The sequence below is a fragment of the Leuciscus leuciscus genome (assembly GCF_965113295.1).
Source record: "Leuciscus leuciscus genome assembly, chromosome: 23".
Taxonomy (NCBI): domain Eukaryota; kingdom Metazoa; phylum Chordata; class Actinopteri; order Cypriniformes; family Leuciscidae; genus Leuciscus; species Leuciscus leuciscus.
Window position 1 is genome coordinate 11,801,826 of NC_138747.1, and position 22,319 is coordinate 11,824,144.

A 22,319-nucleotide genomic window follows, 5' to 3' on the forward strand; every position below is an offset into this window, starting at 1 on the left:
TGAAAAATGTCACATTGCAGAACCATTTTTAAAAAAACTGGAGAAGACAAATGCTACTTAAAAATGCTTTCATGTCAACTACCCTTCAGTATATCATATCAGTTTTTTAATGGCCATTGATATAGTTCATTCAAATAATTTCCTATATCTCCTAAAACCAACAAATCCTCATCATCTGGACCCTGTAGGAAAGAGTGAAAAAAATTACATGAGCACAGCCTGTTCTGCATCAACAAGCTCAAGTCCTATACTCAGGAAATGATATTGCTCTTTCCTGTGGTTTTGGACACCCTGCTAGTGCATGGATTCAGTGTTGTAAGAGTCTGTGGGAAGAGCCCTTGACCTCACACATGCCCATGATCTCTCTGTACTCAGCCCTCTCACGCCCCCTCACACATACACATTGACACATGTGAGGAAACAGAGTTGGCAGCCGAAGGATTTTCACACAGCACCCTGATAAGAGCCTTTTAAAAAGTTGGCTGTGCTCTCCAAACTCTCTCACTCTCTTTGAGAGCAAAACAGCAAATATTCCAGTTTACCTGGCATGAGTCGATATTCAATTAACCAGTCCAGCCTCTCACTGTGGCCGTTTATCGATACCTTATTTTAAGTGCACTTGCTTAATCACATGCTATTTATGGGTGCAACCAAATGCACAAACGAATAACAACTATTTGGAAAGTTTTTCAGTTGAGAAGCAGACGCCCCACGAGAGGAAATGCGGCTGGGTCCTGTCAGTGGATGTGCCAGCATTGAATAATCAGCTGAATGCCAGATTTTTAATTAGTTAGGGTTAGTTTGTCATTTCAATTTAGCTTTCACTCCGTGATAGTTTAGGGGTTTTGTGTGTGTGTTTCAGTTTAGATAAAAACAACAACTTTTTTGTGTTTTTAGGGCTGCCAATGTTAAAGATTTTTTCGTATATATTATTTTTTATTATGGTTTTCAAACATTAAAAACAGACAATAACAGACAAAGAGACCCTTCATATTACAGAAATCTGTGCAATATGTAAAAAAAAAAAATATATATATATAATAATAATAAAGGGATGACGATATACAAAGCCAACCTCTGCTACTAAGTGTAATCACAACAATTACAGAAAGTGATTTGTTAACATGTTTTTTGAGGTAATTATATATTATTTAAAAAAACACATTTGAGTTTATTGTGAATTTATTTGACATTTAAAATGGTTTCATTCTGTTCTGTTCAGGCGAGCATGAACGCCGAACACACACAGCAATCCTGTAGCCAAACTCGCATTAAGCAATAAATGATGGAGAAAGAACTTCTTAATTCATTTATTATTGTTTACTTTTTTAAATCCAGATGGGATTTTATATAAAAAGGAAAGTCGTTTGTTGTCTTTGAATTAAATTAGCACTGAGTTAGTACACATTTGCCTAATGACATTTCAAGTATTAAGTATTAAGGGATAAAAGGAGTATAGGGAAAACAATTTATAATGTGAAAAGTAAATGACCTACTTCTACATCTTTAAAAAGCACATATAGCCCTAGTTCTGTGAACAATTGAAACAGAAGTCTCTTGTAGTATTATCAATGTCTTTACTGTCACTTTTGATAAACTTAATGCATCCTTGCCAAAAGTATTAATTTATTTTTAAAACTTTTGATCAGTGTGTGTGTATATATACGTATATAAATTCTGTCACACCTTAGTATAGTTGATAGTGAAGTGATTTTGACTGTGTTCTTGCCAATCAGAGCTTTCATGATGTCATGTCACTTGCTACCAGCCAATGTACTTTTTCCACTTATGATGCGACATCATAAAAAGCCTGACGTTAAAGTGTGTAGACTATTTGTGATCCAGACCTCCCAGTTCTGAGGGTTTTCTTATTTGAAAGCACCCTTGGCTGCAGAGCTCACTCTGTTTGGTAAGCGGCTTGAGCATATTCTTGGCAAAAGGCAGGTGACAACAACAGAGCCTAGGGAAAGGCCTTGTTGTAAAAACCATTGAACAACTGTTACCTGTCCAGTTCCTGCCCTTTTTCCTTTCCCACTGACATTCAGCATTGTCCACTCCAGGTCCTTTGTGAGGCCTGGTGTGTTCCAGTCAATGGAGGCGACTTTTAATACGACTGAGATCTTTTCTCTGTCTTCTGTAGAACGGAAAAGCCACAGAATATGAAACACCCTGGACTAGATTTTCCCAAACATGTTCCTCTTTCTTTCTCTCATCACCACTCCTTCTCATTCTCTTTCTAACTCTCTTGCTCTTTTATTTTGTGTGACTATAGTGGTTTCGGGGCTGGGATTTGAAAACAAAGCACTGCCTCACTGCCTTTTTCAGCTACAGCCTGAATCTCAGCATGAATGGTGTTAGCATAGCAGATGTGGCGCTCTTTCCAGTTCATTTCTGATGGAAATCAATCAGTCTGCCTACTGAAAACTTTGTGACTTCATAGCATTACATTTGAGCCGTCTTTAAATTATGAGCAAGACGGATGCAAATGAAAATCCACAGACAGCGAAAACTTATTTGCTGAAAAGAAAATCTTTGTTTTCATATTTTAATAGTTGTTTTTAGTGTGGATTCCAATGTTGTTCCCCATTAATTTCTGGCATCGCTTCCTGTGAATACCAATGAGGACGCGTCTCAGTCAGAGTGTTGAAATGACAGGTTTTTGCTGTGATGGTTCACCAGATTTGCTTCTCTCACTCACACACCCCATCAATTTGCTCTAGGAATTGAGTGATTTTGCTCATTTTCAGCCAATGTTTTGCTTGGGGAATATAAAAGCCACGCCGTTAAAAGCTGGTGTTGATTATAGTCATAAGCAGGGGTTAAATTTGGCTGGATTTGCCTCTAATCGGTAGGCATTCACCTAGATTGGTTCTGTTTATTTTAAAATTAAATACTTGTGCATGAAATGGCTTGATTGACGAGCACATATCAACCGTTTTCCTATTTCCTATTTTTATCTATCACCCCCAAGATATGAATTGATAAAATGTGTACCTGAATGCAGTGTTATCAGTGGTTTTGGATAAAATCATCTGTAAAATGCATGTATTATTTTTTTATTGTATTTTTTGTTTTACATTAGATTTTTTATTATTATTTTCCCTGGTTAATACAGGAATTGTTATACTGCAGTGTAAGTCACTTTGGATAATATCATCTGCCAAATGCATAAATATATATATAAAAAAATTGCTTGTAAAAAAATTAATGCTGTAATTGATATAATGTAGACCTTGAATGCAATGCTTGTCACTTTGGATAAAAGCATCTGTCAGTGCAAATATATCTATATATATATATATATATATATATATATATATATATATATATATATATACCCACACACACATATACATTATTTTCATTATTTATTTAGTTAATGCATGAATTAATATGATGTAGACCTTGAAAGCAATGTAAGTCATTTTTGATAATACGCATCTGCCCAAAGGCATTAATTTGGTATAATTGGTATAATGTAAATGGTTTGGATAATCTGCCAAATTCATTCATTCATTCATTCATTCGTTCATTCATTTATAAAATATATTAGCAGATTTTATGGCTCCCCCAACACCTGTTCAAAAGGTTATACATTTAGGATAGATGATGGATCAATTAAGGTTATGGATGATCTCGAGGTCCATCCAAATGCAACATAGGCCAGCGTCTCACTGAACAGCATAGGAGCTTCTTTGATTCCTATACTTAAAGTACATACATACTTTTCAATCTGTTGTGTAAGACTTCTGGGAAAGGATAAATCGTTTTGGGTCTGCATCTGAAGACTAGAGAGCTTTTAAAAATCAGCCCCAAACTTTTGACCCTGCAAGGAGATTGATTGCTTTCAATGTAATTCTCTTCACTTCCTGCGTGCAGGGGGCCGGACTAATAGCTGTCCCTCGTGTCCAGCACAGAGGTCTGCCTGGTTCCTCTCCCCCTGAGTTGAGTCGACCCACCCCCATCTGCAACCTCAAGAGTGGGGGAGCGTTTCCCAGGGACAAAAGAATGAATATGTAATAAAGGGAAAGGGAAAGGGGTGGGAGTGTGTTTGTCCGAGAGAATAGATGTATCCAGCTTGACAAGTGTTTGTCAAGGGATCAAGGAAGTGTGAGAAAGTCTTGTCTCGTTTTCCACATCGGCAACATAAGAACAGTTACTTACTTGTTACAAACCAATACAAACAGGGAAGCTCTCCGAGGCAAAGCCTGCAGTTTACAGAGTTTCAGAAACATCGCACTTTAGCTCCCTCCCTCTCTCCCCCAGAAATCCAGCACACATGGTACGTTCCGTTTAAAAGAGAGCATGTCATCTCTCAATGCACTGTGTTCTCTCTGGAAGCAGCTGCTGGGAGCGCGGTTTTTCAGCGGGAACTCTTTCACTCCTCTACCTGCTGTTTCGTCTGTCCGTTGCGTTCTCTCACATGCTCTCTCTCTCTCCCTCTCTCTCTCTCTATCACACGATCAGCTCTCTTTCACACACTAACAGAGGACAGGTAGTGATTAGGTCTTTTCTGCAGGGATAAGGAGGAGGGGAGACTTGGGATTTTTTTTCCTCTTCTCCAGCGCGTGTTTTGTTTGTGTGGTCTAAACTGTGGCAGCCGTGGAGAGATAAAGGGGGACAGGGGACCCGCGGCTTGTTCTACCCCCTGACCGAGCGCTTGACACCATGCACCTCTGTGTGGATTTGCTTCTCAGGGCAAAATCCTGAAAATGATGGAGGACAACAAGCAGCTGGCTCAGCGGATCGATGGGGCCATTCAGTCGGCCAGCCAGGAGGTGACCAACCTGCGCTCCGAGCTCTCCGCGACCAGCCGCAGACTGGCCGAGTTGGGGGCATGCAACCCCGTGGGCCTGGAGAACAACCAGCAGAACCACCATCACCACCATCACCACCTCCACGGTAAGACATGTGTCAAGTTTTGCTTGGTCTGTGAGCTGCACTTGTTACTGTTGAGAATAGTTCATTTTTAAGGGTTTGTGGTTGGGAATGAGCTTTTGTTGAGAGAAGAAAGTAAAGAGGGGAGGACGGGGGCAGCTGATCCCGTTCTTCACTGCCTCGTCCCGTTTCCCGGGTAGCCGGTGGGACGGCTTTCCAACGCAGCTGTGATATATCAGGCAGAGAGAGGCCAGAGAGAGAGAGAGAGAGAAGAAAAATGAAAGCTAGCATTGGATTCGACTGTCGTCAGTTGATTCGCAGGGAATAACATGAAACACGTGGTTCAGGTCTGATACTAAAACTTAGTTAAAGGTAAAGTGTGTCTTTTTTATAATGTTAAAATACTAGCTTCTAGCTTTTAGACAACTGTTAGACAAACATTGGTAGAATGATTTGAGCATCCCGACAGGCCCAACACAGCAATGTTGGCTTAACTGATGCCGTGAGATTTAGCTGGAAATGTTTGTCAACCAGTGTCAGACAGGATAGTGTTTAAAACTGCCATTCTCCCACACATTTTCATGTTAAAGTGATATCTCACCAAGAAGGAAAGTCTTGTCATCTTTTCCTTAACTTTATGTTATTCCAAACCTGTATGACTTTCTTTCATCTACAAAATAATGAAAAATAAGATTTTTGAAGAATGTTTATAACCAAACAGTTTTGGGGACCATTGACTTCCATTGTATGGGCAAAAAATATCTATTTTTATGTTTCACAGAACATAAAGGAACATCATGGTTGTGTATAAATGTTCATTTTCGGGTGAACTATCACGTTAAGTCGAGATGACAATCTCGGTATTATTGTCAAAAGTGCTTGATGATATCACACATGACCCGTGCTTGTCAAAAACTTGATAACAAGGTTCCTTTTAACATTGTTAGTTCATGAAACCTAACTAATGAACAGTATTTTTACAGCATTTATTAATCCTAATTTCACAAAACTTTTTTAAATGTCAAGTTGTATAAATCAATATACACTACCATTCAAAAGTTTGGGGTCGGTAAGATGTTTTAACATGTTTTAACATGTTTTTGAAAGAAGTCTCTTATGCTCACCAAGCCTGCATTTATTGAATCAAAAAGACATTCAAAACTTTTTTATATATATATTTCAAAGTATTATTGCAATTTAAAATAACAGTTTTTTACTTCAATATATTTTAAAACGTAATTTATTCCTTTGGGAAAGCTGAATTTCCAGCATCATTACTCCAGTCTTCAGTGTCACATGATACTTCAGAAATCATTCTAATATGCTGATTTGCTGCTCAAGATATTTTTATTTCTTAATATTTTTGTAGAAACCATTATACAATTTTTTTCAAATATTTTTTTTTTTTGGATGAATAGAGCAGCATTTATTTGAAATACAAATCTTTTGTAACATTATACATGTTTTTACTTTCAATTTAAATTTGAAAAAAATGCTGAATAAAAAAATATTAATTTTCTTGTAACAAAAAAATACTACTGACCCTAAACTTTTAATTGGTAGTTTCATGTATTATATAAGAGCATGAATTAATATTGAACAATAATATTTTTACAATAGTAGCCTAGATTAATAATTGTTCATGTTATAAAAGTATTGTTGTTAATGTTAATGTCACCAAATGCATCCTATTGCAATTGTTACCAAAACTACACTGAATGTGAGTTCATTTATCATTGTGTGTTGTGACTCATCTGTTTTACTGGTTATCTCAACTTTCACTTCATGTTCTCTGAAAGGAAGTTAGGTGTGGCGAGATCCGTCCGGTTCTGTTGTACAGATTTCATAGCCCAAGGCAGTTTTTTATTCAGGCTAGAGGTCATGTTAAGCGGCTCGGACAGTGTCTGTGTGTGTGCGGCGAGGACCAGTGTATTGATATTGTGTCAGGTTGATGATGTTATAGGGGTTAGAGCATGCAGGGCAGCCCAGCGGTGGTCGACATTCCCCCCGGTGGTCTTCTGCAGGCTGAGACTCTTTCAGATGGAGCGAAAGTAATAGAAACTGTGTGTTTGAACAGGTGTCATTAGCGGGACCCTTCTAAATGAATGAGATTGTATGAACAGCACAGCTTCCCCCCTCTCTCTCTCTTTTCACATGGGTTTAAGGCATCTCACTGCAGTGAACCCACATTCCTCTTTACCAGCGCACTGATGTAATGCTTCTCCCTCTCTCTCTGCCCCTCTCAGTCTCTCTCTCTCTCTCTCTCTCTCTGTCTGTCAGTCAGGTGACTGTTTACATGGGAGAGCCGGAGGCTGAGCAGGCAGAATGTAATCAGATACACATTCCTCTGTCCTGCCGTATGTGGGAGTTTCTCTCATAGTTTAAACACAAAGCCGCCCCCCCTCCCATTTCAAAAACAGCATTCCTCTAATCAGGGCTTCGGGTTCATTTGTGTTCTGCTCACATCCTTCCGTCGTTATCGAGCCAAAGGCTGAGGGCCACGAAAAGTCATGTTTGTTGTAGGGCCGGATTTGGATTGGGTTCAATTTCATTTCACTTTCTTTTTTTTTCTTTTTTTTTTTGGTGAAGTATTTTTCCACCATCCTGACCTTTTACGAGCCACACAAGCATTTATTGTGGCTAATAACTTTTTTCATTTTGTTACAAACACTCGAAATGTTTACCTCATGTTGCAGGCGGACACACTCTGAATATAAAGTTGAAAGCAGGCCGGTGTTTAATGGACTATGACAGCCTAATGGAGAGATGTGGCATCCAGTTGTGCTTCGTCTCTCCTCCATCTTTACATGACAAGTGAAATTTATGTGATGACAGGATCTAAAGAAGAAAACTATATTGAGGCGGGTTAGCCACCATAGTGTTGTGGGTGTAATATTATTATAGGCTAATAGATTTATATGATTTTGTGATTCTATAAGAATTGCATGTTCTCCATTAAAAACAATAGTGATTGATGGGGAAAACATATATCATTTCTGTTTACATTATGATTATATGTTTTTTTTTAAACATTTCAATTAATAATAACATAAATGTTTATTAATAATATAACATTATTACATATAACAGTATTATATAATATTATATATTAATAATATGCAGCCCCCTTGGAAGTTTTCAGAGGCCTCCTGGTTGAGAACTACTGTTCTGGTTCTAGATAGGACAAGTCTTTAGGGTTTTACGGTTACCCTTGTCTTTATCATCCAATTAGATTACTAAAAGCTTGCTTCTCCTGAAGACAAACAATTCGAGGTATTATAATTTGCATAAATGTATAATTAGCATAAATGATGTAGGACAAGTTATGCAACAAAGTTTGATACTTAGGTTTGTTGAAATCCCTAATCATAACAATGATACTTTTTCCTTTACTTTTCTTAGCACCGCTAACAAGGCAAAAAATTTAATCAATTCACTGCCTTTTTTCTTTATAAGGATGTGATTAGGCTTATCAGATTGAGATTATAGTTCAGACTTGTGTGCAATCATCTGATGAACTTAAACTGATACATCTGACTCTGATGATTGAGATGATATCCTGAAAGAATTACATGTATGCCCTAGTGAAAAAAACCTATACCAAAATCTATTTAAAATCTATTTATTTCATACTATACTATAATTACTATACTACTATTTGTATATTACAAATCCATGAACATATTTACTGACATAATGCTTGAGGCTTACTGATATAAATATTATAATTAAACATTATTTGGAGTACTTCTTTATTGCTCAATGCACATTTCTTAATATTAAGCGTAAAATGTGTTTAAAGTAAGGATAGAATGATCTCAGTATAATATCAGTCTTAAGATGCAAGATTTTTCAAGTCTACCTAAAGTATACTTGCAATGGTTCCACTTGAGCACAATCAAATATTCTTAAGTATATCTTTAGTTGGACTTCAGCACTATTTTTGGATAACTAAAGTGCATAAAGTACAAAATTAGTTGTTCCAATTTACCATATCAGTTTAGTATACCAAAAGTACAATTGCAGGGTATTTATTCAAATACATTTTGGTACATTTATTTTTCGCTGGGGTGAACATGTAGATTTACGTGTATCTCCATAATGTATAATCACCTATAAAAATAAAAATAAATCTCCACAAATGATCTTGTATTTTGTAATGCCTTAGTATTTGTGTTTGTCTCTCTTTAATGACCGCAGACCTCCATGAGTTTGTGTAAAACCTGATTGGTCATGTTATCCAGCATGATTTGAAATTATCCAACAAACATCTGCTTCAATAAAAGCAAGAACATCTAGCCTTTTATATAAGGAATTTACATGCTAAATGTCATGAATGAGTGTTTGATTAGTGACGAAGGCTGCGTTCCATTCCACTTTTAGACAAGCACTTGCGAACTTCCCTAAGCACTTCCCCTCGGGAGAATCCCTGCCGCCATTTTGAAGTGCGTTCCACTTCGTGAAGTGGACGAGGGAAGTTTATATGGACAGACCCTCGCTCCCTCGATTTTGACCGAGGGAGCAAGTCTACTACATATGTACACTTCAGGCAGCTCCATATACCACAATGCAACATGATTGTGACGTCAACGTATATTGCATTTAATTTACCCCACCACAAACAACTCTATGATATATTAATTATTTAAAAAAATAAAAATTTAAACAACTCAAACACACCTATATACATATAGAATGCTGCATTAAACAATTTCGTAAGGGAAAAAAATGTAAAATAAATCAACCCCATAGTGGATTCTAAGTGATCAAGGGCTTAGCACGTTCCAATTCAGCCTATTGCAAAGGTTCCGCCAGTAGTGGGCACTCATGCAACGTAAGCAATGACGTACATCCGAGTGAACGAGATGGAGGGAAGTTAGCGAGTGAAGGGCATGACCATTTTGGACTGGAATGCAGCCCTATGCTGAGTCCCAATTCGCATACTATCCGTCCTAAATAGTATGCGAAACTAGAATTAGTACGGCCCAAATCGTAGTATGTTGAAATGAGTATTCCAAAGATACCCGGATGGTCTACTATTTCCGGTTAGAATTCGAAGTGCAGATCAATGCACACTCTAACGGCTAATATTGCCCACAACCCATTGCGTGCGGGAGGGAGGAGCTTTGTGGTGATGGTGGTGATGTAGACATGGCGGTCGGATGCAGCAGTGGAGATGCGCCCTCAGTTTTTAAGTGTAAGAATTGAAATGTTTAACCCTAATTAAAGTTATATTTTTTTGTCTCGTAATATTAATGGGTTTATGTTGTGCCAAAAAAGTACCGTGTTTATCTTGTAGGGTCCGATGAAGATACTGAGCGCCTCAGGCTACAAAGCAATAAATAAAAAGGCTCTAGTACAGTGTCATGCAAGTGTCTTTTTTATGTATTTCTTTTGATGTTTCTGTCTGACTTATTTGTAGTAATACTGTGGCTGTACAAATGTTAACTTTATCAGTCCAACCAAAGAAACATGGTTACTGCACTTTTACTATAGTAAAAGCATGGTTCATTTTCATCGGGGATTTTTAAGTATTATACATAAGTATACGATTAAGTATAAAATACGTTAAACAATAGTTACACTATAAACTTTAAATATTTTAACTCAGAAAATAAGTAGCTTTCGTTACACACATTGCACATGAACGTCAGAACCAGCCGCCTCACAAACGACCTGCGTTTGGTTGATCTACGACGACGCCCTGCTTCACTCCTACATTTGGTAAAACACATTGTAAATGTATTGTGGAAAAAAAGATGGGAATAGTAAATAAAATTATATTGGATATATAAGAATGAATGAAATGTAAAATGTTTTGTTAACAGTCGCGGTGTGCGTAACTAGGCAACCACGTTCTCGTTTACGTTGCATGACGTCATCGAAGTATGTCCCAGAACGTGCATACTCTTTTGCTACACACTCAAAAGTATGTTCTTTTTCATCACAAAAAAAAGTACATACTTTTAGGTCGTAGTATAAGTAGGCGAATTGGGACTCAGCCCTAGTGTCAGGGTTGAGTGAAGGACAGGTGGGGAAAATGAACTAATAATCAGGTAACAAGATGAGAGGGGCTAGACAATCGACAGGAGAGCACATGGCACAAGGAAACACACATGACAAGCCATGTGCTCTCACCAAACATGGCTAGAACACAAGCACATGGCCAGTAAAACAAATCACAAGCCATGTGCTCACACAAAATGAGACATGAACATGCAGCTAATGAGAACACTCATAAGCCACTCATAAGGCTCGAGAACGCTCGAAGCCGCGCGCCCACACAAAGACATGACAAAACAGAGTGTCAGAGCTCTGTCACAAAACCAAGAAATAAACTAGACAGAAGTGACAGAACCCTGACACCTAGAAGTAATGCAGAATCATATTTAATTTGTTATAATTTGTATATAGTCCTAAGACATTGTTTATTTAATTTTTAATTACATATATAATATTAATATAAAATATTTATTATAATTTTTTTATTTTTTATTTATTTATGAGATTTAAAATTTTTTATCTGGACTACCAGATTTTCTATGTGGTCTCATATTTTTGAACTCCACTGTATAAAGGCCTGTTCACACCAAGAACAATAACTATAATGAAAACGATATTAGCATCCATTTCAACAGATATGGATCTCATGTTCAAGAAACAGAACATTGCCGTTCTGCCACTTTAAATGCTCAAGCTCTTTAAAGTAAGGTGGATTCTGATTGGCTGTCAATGTTTTTTTTATTGTTCATCAGCTGAAAAAATTCATTCTGAAAGTGATTTCAACAATATTGTTTCTCTGTGCCATGATAGTTATAACTGAGGTATGGACTTTTGAACGATTATTAAAATATATATTTATATAATGTTTATAGTTATAGTTATCTTCCTGGGTGTGAATGGCCCTTAAAACCAACCACGGTTGTGCTAAAGTGGAGAGGTTTCGTCTTATCTGCATTACCTTTTGCATATTATGAATATTTTCTCCCTAGTCAAGGGCAGACACGTCATTCAGGTTTTGCATAATTCAGAGCCATATGGATGCTGTCTCTGCATTGTCATCAATTTGCTTGTTCCAACAGTTTATTGGCCATAGTATGTTAAACTTTGGTTCATAAATGAATGGACTGTATTACCATAATCAGATACACATCCAGTCTCAGGAGGGAAAAATAAATCTACACACAATATATATTTGCTGATCTTTTAAAATGGAAACGGTTCCCTAAAAATCAATACCACTAAAGCATAATACATTATTCACAATTCCGGCTGGTTGGTGCTCAGGTGTCAAATCTACATGAAAAAGTGAGGTATCACACTAAGTTCACTTTCTCGCTTGGTGAGCTCAAACAGATTAAAATGTGCTTCTAAACGCAAGCTATTGGATGCGAAAAGTGTGAAACTGAAAAGTAGGCCTAGCAGAGCTCTTTGCTCACAGCTCACGCTGAGAGAGACGCTAGCGAACCTCTGCGTCCCTAGAGACGAACACTTGCACGACAAATGAGGAAAAGTCTAATGCAATGACATCTGTACACGCTTGAATGCCTGATGGAAAGTCTAAGGTTGCAAATTGGCCAAGTCACCATTCAGATTAAGTAATGCTTGAGAGGTGCGATCTCAATGTCATATGCCAAAGATGTGAGAGAAGTTGATGTGAGGCAGTGAAAGGATGTGAACGTATCATTAAAGTGGTCCATACTACTCCTGCCCTATATTTGAAGTATTTTTTAAATAGCTAGGTGTAAGTGTAAGTCTAAGATGACTGCCATATTGGCCAACACAACTGTAGTAAACCTTTAAAACAGAGTAAAGATTGAAAGAGATACTTATAAAAGAGAGTAAGTGAGATTTTATTTGCAGAAAAAAAGCTCTTTAGCAAATCGATGGGCCATTTCTCAGTGACTGACAGACGGTGTGAATGTACCCCTGGCAATACTTATGGCATGAGAGAGCTGCATGCCTCGTTGGCTGTGAAGTCTGATGGTCCATAGACCACAACAAGCAGTAAACACGATCATCAGGGAAGTCGAGCCAAACAAATCCACAATGTGGTCTTAATCGGACATATTTACTGGTGCTTATTGGTTTATATCTTGCTAAATTTCATTTTGAGTCTCTATCTAGGTTATATTATCTGAGATTTGTAATTATTATATTTTATTATTTATAATCTAAGATTATAAATTATTGTTCAAAAGTGTGGGGTCAGTAAGATTTTTTTTTTTAAAGACATTTATAATGTTAGAACAGCGATCAGTTTCAACAAAAATATTAAGCAGCTCAACTGTTTTCAACAAGATTACATAAGCACCAAATCAGCATATTAGAATGATTTCTGAGAATGTTGTGACACTGAAGACTGTTATGATGCTGAAAATTCAGCTTCGCCATTACATAAATAAGTTACATTTTAAAATGTATTAAAATAAAAAAGTTATTTTAAATTGTAATAATATTTTACAGTATTACTGTTTTTACTGTATTTTTGATCAAATAAATGCAGACTTTTTTTCTAAAGCATTCAAAAATCTTACCGACCACAAACTTTTTAATGGTAATGTTTATAATAATGTAATCTTGAGATTTTAGCGCGTTTTCTACACAACCATTCTTTCACCCACCCACTGAATTTGTATTTAATTTTTTTCCTTCCATGTGTATACAGTATACTAATGTATTTCAGATATAAAGCAGAGGTAACTAACTGTAATTGGTAACTAATTGGTTGATTTTAAACAATCTCTTTTTATCATGGCAGTTTTTTGGCCCGAATCAGCTTCATCGTGAACTGTGAACCAAATCGTATTCTTCTCTTTAGAGGTCTGGCTATGTGATGTTAACTTCACTTAAACTAGCCCAAACAAGCTGTAAGTAACATTTAAACTACAAATAATAAGTAGGTCATGGCAATTTATGTTTTTACATTACTTTAGCTCATCAAAATAATTCATGTTTCATGTCAACTCGATTTTTAAGTCAGTTTAATATACAGTAGTCAACATTTGAAGTGGATCAAAACCTTTCATCAAAGTTATACAAGAATTTTGAACAATACCCGTACTTGTCTTAGGACAACTTTGAACTTTTTTTATCCACTTCAGATGTTGACTGCTGTAATTTAAGTTTAAATTACTTGTAAAACCAAGTTGATTATACTTAAAAATTCAAGGCAGAAACTGAATTAAGTTTTTAAGTTCAAACAGGTGTAAAACATTTGTTTTACGGCGCCTGTTTCTCTTCTGAGCTGTGCTTAACAGAGTAACACTCATAATTGTAATTTTCCTCTGCCAGGTTGACACAAAGCAATCCAACAAGCTAATACTAAATTTAAACTGATGAAAAAATTGTGACAAGCCATTATGGGTATAATCAGATGACAGCGCTGCCAGCATCAGTGGCAGTAGCCGGAGGCGGTAGGCAGGGTGTTAAGGAGCCTGCGGTGGAGCTTATGGCTTTGCAGTGCCCTTGTGATTTATGCCAACACTAGTGGGACTCACACAAGCCAGCATGCTAAACCCCCCGCAACCCTGAGAAAGTGATAAGCAGAGAGAAATGCGACAGAGTGAACTCAATAAAACGCCCGCAGACGGAGGTGATGTTTTAAATTGCTTTTAAATCAGCCTTTGGGAGGTGTTGCGCCTCGCTGATTTTGTGGGATTTTATTTTATCTGAAACGTGGATGAATTTTTGAGGATTTGTTGGAAAGGTTAAGCAATGCTTGCTAGGTGTTTGGAACCCAGGGATGTGTCTTTTCTTCCCTGTAGTTTTCTTCTCAGGTTTCTCTTGTTCGTTGTTACATATGTCCTTTTTCATAGACAAGGTGCGGGTTGTGGTTCAAGAACTTGAGACTGTTCTGCATGTTTCCACTTCCAAAAAGATGGCTCTGGGTCAACTCCACACCAATGTTAGTTCCCATACATTTTGATTAATGTATTTCCATGACTCAGTCATTCATGAATACAGGTTTTTTTTGTGTGTGTGTGGGGGGGACTGACTTGCCAATGAAACATTTTAGAGCCGAGCATAATTAGAAAATGTTATATTCAACATAGAATACTTAGTGATGTTTTAAAGGGGATGGTTCTCCCAAAAATGTAACTTCTGTCATCTTTTACTCACCATAATGATGTTCCAAATCTGTATGACTTACTTTCTTATGAAGAACAAAAAGGAATATTTCAGATGTATTTGTCAATATAATAAAAGTCAGTGGTGGCCAAAACAGAAAAAATTGACTTTCATAAAAATAAAAAAATAAAACTTTTTTCAACATATCCTCTTTTGTGTTCCTCAGATGAAAGTCAGTCATATAGGTTTGGAAGGTTATGATTGTGAGTAAATGATGACATCATTTTGGGTGAAATGTCCCTATAAAATAAATTTCCATGACTTCTTAATGTTACAAAATCACAGTTTCCACAAAGTATTAAGCAGCACAATGGTTTTCAACTTTGATAATCACAAGAAATCTATCTTGAGCACCAAATCAGCATATTAGAATGATTTCTGAAGTATCATGTGACACTGAAGACTGGATAAATGATGCTGAAAATTCAGGTTTGCATCAGAGAAGTAAATATAAAATATTTTCAAATAGAAAACAGTTATAATAAATTGTAGTAATATTTCACAATATTACTGTTTTTACTGTTTGTTTTTTTCTCCTAATAAATGCAGCCTTGGTGAGCATAAGAGACTTTCTTTCAAGAACATAAAAAAATCTGTCCACAAACTTTTGAAATCGTAGTGCATGTCTCAAGACAGTAATGTTCCATGTTTGTTTGTGGAAAGGTTGTGTAGTAACATCATCAGTTAGGGGCCGTTCATGCAGGCTCTTAGTTCATCGTTCACCTCTCAAGTCACTGGAGATACGGCCTGGTTCTCAGCAAGCTCTACAGATCTCCTGGCATGGGAACCAGAACTATTTGGGTGGAAAAAGCTTTAATACTAGCGTGGTGTTCTAGTTAGCTGCACCAGTACACTTGAGACAGATTACAGTACAGCTTTGTTTTCAAAGAAGAGGGAGTATCTCTTTCGCCCTTATTCGCCCCATGGGATCTCCCACTTTTCCTGTCAGCTCCCAGAGAGTGGGGAGATTTCCCTCTCCCCTTCCATCTTTTCCTTCTCCTCCCCTCTCCAAACCGCAGCGTGGCCTCCCTGAACCACGCCCTGTCTGTGACCAATGCAATGTGAGGTGAACTGTGTCCAAACAATAGCCTTAAGGCAGGACCTCACCACATGGGATGGGCAAATAATCTAGAAAACATGGACACACAATTTTCTCTGAAGACTTTATTACCAGCCATGAGCTTAGGCACATTTTGAGAAGGAAAAATTCAGTTTGCCCTTTCAGAGGAGTAGTTAAAGATCACTCCTCCAGATATCTCCCTAATCAACACATACTTCTCCCAGAAGGAAAACCATTCCAGGAATTACTAATTGTCCATTTCAGTGGTAAAATTGAGCTAAAATAAATCATTCCTTATGGGGTTGTGACCTCGATTAACCTTAGCAACTCAAGGCAATTTAAATGTACAGCTTTTTTCCCAGTCAATGGTTGTTGTTCACTCATATTAAATTCATTGTTCTGGACAGCCATCACTCAGATTGGCAAAGGGTTAAATATCACAAAAGCATTTCAAGAGCAGTTTTTATGAATCCATAAACCTTTTATGGGCGATTGCTGGAAACCAGGGGTTGTGCTGCAATTAATCATTGTTTGTCACTGTATACGTTGGACGTGGCTGTATAACTTTCGTCATGGTCTCATTTTACCCGTCATATTTGTTCTAAATGACTCTCATAGTTGTATAGAAGTATGCCATACCTTTTGTTGGTAACACTTTAGTTTAGGGTCCAATTCTCACTATTAACTAGTTGCTTATTAGCATACATATTACTTGGATATTGGCTGTTTATTAGTTCTTATAAAGCACATATTAATGCCTTATTCTGCATGATCATATTCTACATCCTTAATCCCAGTGGTGTAGTCTAGTTTTTTGTAGTGAGTATACTCTAATATAACACCCCCAGCTCCCCCCCAGCCGCATACTCACCCAGCCCAGAGCGTCACCCCATAAGCACCACCACACTCACTAATGCATACAGTATGCATCGACATGTAATTGAGAGCATTATGAAATACTAAGTGTTATCAACTTATTTATTTGTTATATGAATATGGTCCCTGAAGCACAGGTTTTATCAGTTGACAATTATCAACAAAAAAAAAAAAAAAACATTATAGGCACAAATACAAATTTACTTTTAGAAATGGTGTTTTTGAAAAAATTTTTTATTTTAAAATACATTTTACTGTGCAATTCCTTTCTAATTAATTTGAGTTAGACCGAACTTTTATTTTGGTGGGTTGTAGACATTTGAGTTTCTGTGTGTTTTAATAAACTATTATTATTATTATTATTATTAGGCCTGAAGTATACTCTGTGCACAGGTTGTCGTAAAGACATAACAGTTTCTGTGTGTATATGAAACGAATGAATGACGATAGTTTTATCAAATGAAATGGTGAAATTCTCATCAAGTGACTCTCATAGCAGCTCTGCGATGAAATGCACATGTGTAGCCTACATCATGTCTCAATACAGTGAAACGCTGAAAACACCACGAGCGTGAGTCACGCGTGCTTCTGTGTGTGTGTGTGTGTGTGTGTGTGTAGTGGAGCATACACTGAGCGCTCATTCCCAGAGACGCGTAGAACAATTGCAGTCTCTTTTAGCTTTAATATTCATAGACACTAGTCCATATCGAGATTTGATTCATTGTACAGCAGCTACTTTTGATTTATTCATTCAAAAATAGCCTAATTCCGTGACGTTCTGCTTTATATAGCAAGTTCCATTTGTGACTGGATTCCGCGATTCGATCCGTCGCTTCGCAAACACAGACGGGGTGAATTTATGAATGAAAGTGTGAAAGTTCTGACACAAAACGAAGTTGATACGTATCCTCACGCTTTTTTTAAGTGGGTATACGCAAATCCTTGGCCCTTTCTAGTGGGTATACGGCGTATACCTGCGTATCACGTAGACTACACCACTGCTTAATCCTACCCAATACCCAATCATAACAACTACCTTAATAAATATTAATAAGCAGTAATTAGGAGTTTATTAAGGCAAAAGTCATATTTAATAGTTAGTTAATAGTGAGAATTGGACCCTAAACTAAAGTTTTACCCATTTGTTTATATAGATTAGCTAGAAACTTAAGAAGTAACTTAACAAAAATGGCCCTCATGGCTGACTTGGCAAAATATAGGCTAGTTTATGGCTTTTTTTACATATTAAATCAATCAACAAAAACATTTAGGCCTAATTCGAGAATGCAGATGTCTAAACCATTGCATCAGTATTACTTTTATTCAAAATTATTGAACCTCAAAGCTTGCCTAATTTTTATTTCAAGGTCATGCACTTTCTTTTCCATCGTTTTTACGTAAGTATATACATATATATTTATATATTTATATATATATACAATGTGTGTAGATTACACCAAAGACTACAGCCAATGATCAACTAGCATCACTTTTGCTGCTCTTCTCGTGAACTGGTTCGCTAAGCTGAACAGCCAATCATAGTGATCTGTCTCACCTACTGCCTGTTGCGTATTCAACATGCTTAGTTGGCCAAAAAGCCGCTGACGAGGTCCGACTTGTGTCGACTCTGTTGGTAACCCTGTGTAAACTCATTCATGTTTGTTTTGATAGTTCATATAGATTTTCCTAACTCTCCTAAGCCGATAGCAGCGGGTGTTAATGTTGACAGCCCTGTCAATCACCTCGAGGCTCTCCACCGTCCCTTTGGGGGACTGAAGATGGCTCTGTCCCCCACGCAAGTCAGATGCAGCTGGGTAAAATGGCCACAAAAATACTGCCTTGTGGTGGACGTTTCACGACTGTGGCCAAAGTAAAATCGAAAGTACGAAATTATGATTTTTAGTTGGCCTGAAGGGTGTCATATTTTCTGTATATATAGCAGAGACAAGATAGCGCTTAAACGGACAGCGAGGAGGAGTAGAAGCGAATGCCATTTCACAAAATCTCTCTTTGCACTGATTTGATCTGTCTCTCAGTTTATTCTTCAGTTTGGTCATCTCTCAGCCACGCGTGTCTTGTGAGAGGCATAATTCCTTATCTAAAGAGTGAATGATTGGCGAGGCAGAGCGCAGGGCCCTGTTTCATGCTCTAGTGCTGCAATGGCTGCAGGCTCTTCCCTTCTCCTCTCCCCATCTCTTCTCTTTCCTCTCTCCCCAGTTTATTTTCTTCACAGCCCACTGTGCGCTGTCTGTCTCTCAGCCTCCCTCACTAGGCCCTCTCATCATAACACAATAAGCTGTGACACGCCACATATTTTCTCAGCAGACCGTAGTTACAGGGTTGGGGCTCAGGAAATGAGACATTATGCATCCTTCAAGTCGTTCATATCGCTTTGTGGGAATCTGAGGTTTATGAAGACCATATGTTAGCCACTATAACTTTTTTCTATGCACTGGTAAGTGAAATAGTGCTTCCTGTGCCCGCTTCGGAAGGATACATTAGATGTATCATCCATCCTGATGCACATCTGGAGGGAATCAGAAAGAAAGCTATGGGTGAGTTATCCCACCGTGTAATGCAGACTGGAAAGAGGGAATGATGCTCAAGTATAGATGTGTGCAGGTGAAAGCAATGTAGAGATAAGAGAGGGTTAAAATTGTTGTCGACTAGTGTGGGTGTCCCTTACATTATCCCTTATGTCATATTCATTCATTTTTGACTATAATCTAATTTTAGTAAGAACCCATATAATTAAAAACATTTTTTTAAAGAAATTAAATTAAATAAGACACATTGAATTAATCAAAAGTGACAGTAATGACTTTTACATTGTTGCTATTTCAAATAAATGCTGATCTTTTGAACTTTCTATTCATCCAAAAATCCTGAGAAATTCAAGCAGCACAACTGTTTTCAACATTGATAATAAATGCTTTTTGAGCACTAAATCAGCATATTAGAATATTTTCTGAAGGATCATGTGACACTGAAGACTGAAAATGACCACAGCTGTGCCATCACAAGAATAAATTACATTTTAAAATCAATTAAAATAGAAAGCCAATTTTTAAAATAGTAATACTATTTCATAACATTAAAGTTTTTAGTGTATCTTTAATGAAATGAAATCAGCCTTAGTGGAGCATAAGTGACTCCTTTCAAAAACATGATTTTTTTTTTAACAGATTACAAACTTTTGATTAATTTTAATATTACTGACTCAAATCTTAATTGACTCCAGTTAGATTACTTGACACAATCCTAATCTTTCTAGATTTGTTTTATTAGTGAGTTGTTAAAATTAACAATAAATTAATTTTCATATTTTTAGTAAACATGATCATGTACAAAAAACTATTAATGAACGCTTTTTTCAGTAATTTCTCTGACGAGAGGTCAGAGAATTTCATTGGGTGAATGGGGTCTGACGTCAACTTTAAGCCATCATCAGTGATGTTGAAACATCTGGCCGGGATTGACCAAGAACTACTCTTGGGAAGGAATGTTATTGCCTCTTCGTGAAATGAACAGGAAGTAAGGGTTTCTTGTTTCACCAGAGCACCATTTGGCTGTGTACCCACACATAAATACTAAATACTTTTCCCCTCACCATTCCCTTTTTCTTTTATTCTATAGGAGGTGGAGTTAATCTCCCATTTCATATTCCTTCCATCTGCACAAACCCAGTCCTGAGTTTTCACCTTAAATCAAGCAAATCTTACTCGAGTCCAGACTTCAAACGACTGTAAGCGAGGAAGTTGAAGAATGCTTGAGCACTCATTTGAAAAGTCCCAGCTCATCCCATTAAAACGCCCCATTGCTTTAGCTGTAAAAGAGCGAGCAGAGGCCTTCCTCTGGCAGTATGTATGCATTCTGAGACGGGCTCTGACAGATTGAAATGAAAAACGGGTGTGCAGAGCTAGTTCATTTGTGAGACACAAAGTGTAAGATTCAACCAAGCAGGACTGCAATACCTGGAGAGAGCTATCCATTAGCATTCCCATTTATCTCAATGGCAGTTGTGCAGCTAGTGCAGGATCTCACTGAAGAAAGCAATTTGAAGTCAGTCATCTTTGCTCATGTGACCACAAAAGTTGCAACAACATTAAGGGCTAGGTGAATCATGCTAACCATCCAAACTTTGGCCAATGCTAATTAAAATCGTATTTCTGTTTGCGAAACTGTTCAGGTCTTGAAGAAGAGACACTCTTTGCCCTGATTAGTGGGGTAAAAATACACTCAATATGAAATGTGACGGACATTTTACAGATCTAATTTGTTTCCAGAAGATGCTCCAAGCACATTCGTCATGATCACAGCAAATAGTGTCTGTCTCTCAGAGGAAGATTATGTTGAAATTAAGGTCCTCTGTTTGATCAGCTGTCACATAATTTCCATTGCTTTGAGGCACGGCTGCATGATAACTAGCAAAAAATAAATAGCTTGAGAAAGATATTAAAACCAGCCGTGATTTTGGTTTTATCACATTATCATATGCCACTGTTCATTTTCACCTTGTTTCAGCGGACATCTTGATTAGATAATTACTAGTATTATCTTGTACTCCAGGCTACCACATGCTTACCATATGCTATATGATGAGCACCTTCTGTCTGGCATTGACAGTTGTAAAAAGACATTTCTGAACTTTTATGTTTAGCGGTTTTGTGCGCACTTTTAGCAATTTCAGCCCCATAATGAAGGTCTTGTTCAAATGTTGCCATTCCTGCCCTTAATAAATTACTCTGCCTTGCTTTCCAGCCAGAGTTAAGCCTGCCCTCCAGATAGCAGTTCCTTCTCTTGAGCCCACCATTTCACTCTCTTTCACCATTTAGTCTCTATGAATTGACTTTCTTGACCAAATATTGTGGCTCTTCAGAAATGGTGGTGTGGTGAGATCCGCCTCCTTTATTCCTGGAAAGAAAACAATGAAATTCATTCATTCACCATTTTGACTGGCTTTCATTTGAAACATTTTTTCCATGAGCTTCATAATTAACCATGGCTAGTCTGTCAGCTGGATTCTGCTGTGGGATGTTGTCCGAAACCCAACTCTTTTTTGCTCCACCTCAAGAGCCCTGCTCAATACCTCCGCTAGTAGCAGGGATGTGGGCGTCGCTGGTGGTTGAAGGATCTGGAAAGCTTGTGCTTCAGCAGAATGTGAGGATGAAGAATTACCTTTTGTGGTGAAAGTAAAGAATGATCAGTTACCTTTAGCTCAGAGCTAAAGAACCACGCAAGGTGCGGTTTCAAATGTGCGGTTTCCTTCAGTGCATTTTCTGAATGAGTAAACAAACAATTCCAAAATAAACTCGTCAATCACGTGAACACTGCAATATGAAGAGCAATTTGAGTGGGAAAGAAATGGTTATAT

The 22,319-nt window shown here is 37.4% G+C and overlaps 1 protein-coding gene across 4 annotated transcripts in view; it reads left to right on the forward strand.

The window, feature by feature from the left end:
- The first annotated feature begins 4,316 nt into the window (after nt 1–4,316).
- Nucleotides 4,317–22,319, forward strand: part of kaznb (kazrin, periplakin interacting protein b) — an 86,622-nt gene continuing 68,619 nt past the window's right edge. For 3 of the 4 annotated variants that reach the window (XR_014201867.1, XM_082155172.1, XM_082155174.1), the window contains exon 1: nt 4,319–4,902. Coding sequence is in view for 3 of the 4 variants with exons in the window: in XM_082155172.1 (XP_082011298.1) it covers nt 4,713–4,902 (190 nt within the window). In the remaining variant the exon portion in view is untranslated. Of the gene's footprint in view, nt 4,903–22,319 lie in introns of all 4 variants that reach the window. The other variant, XM_082155169.1, reaches the window with a different exon arrangement.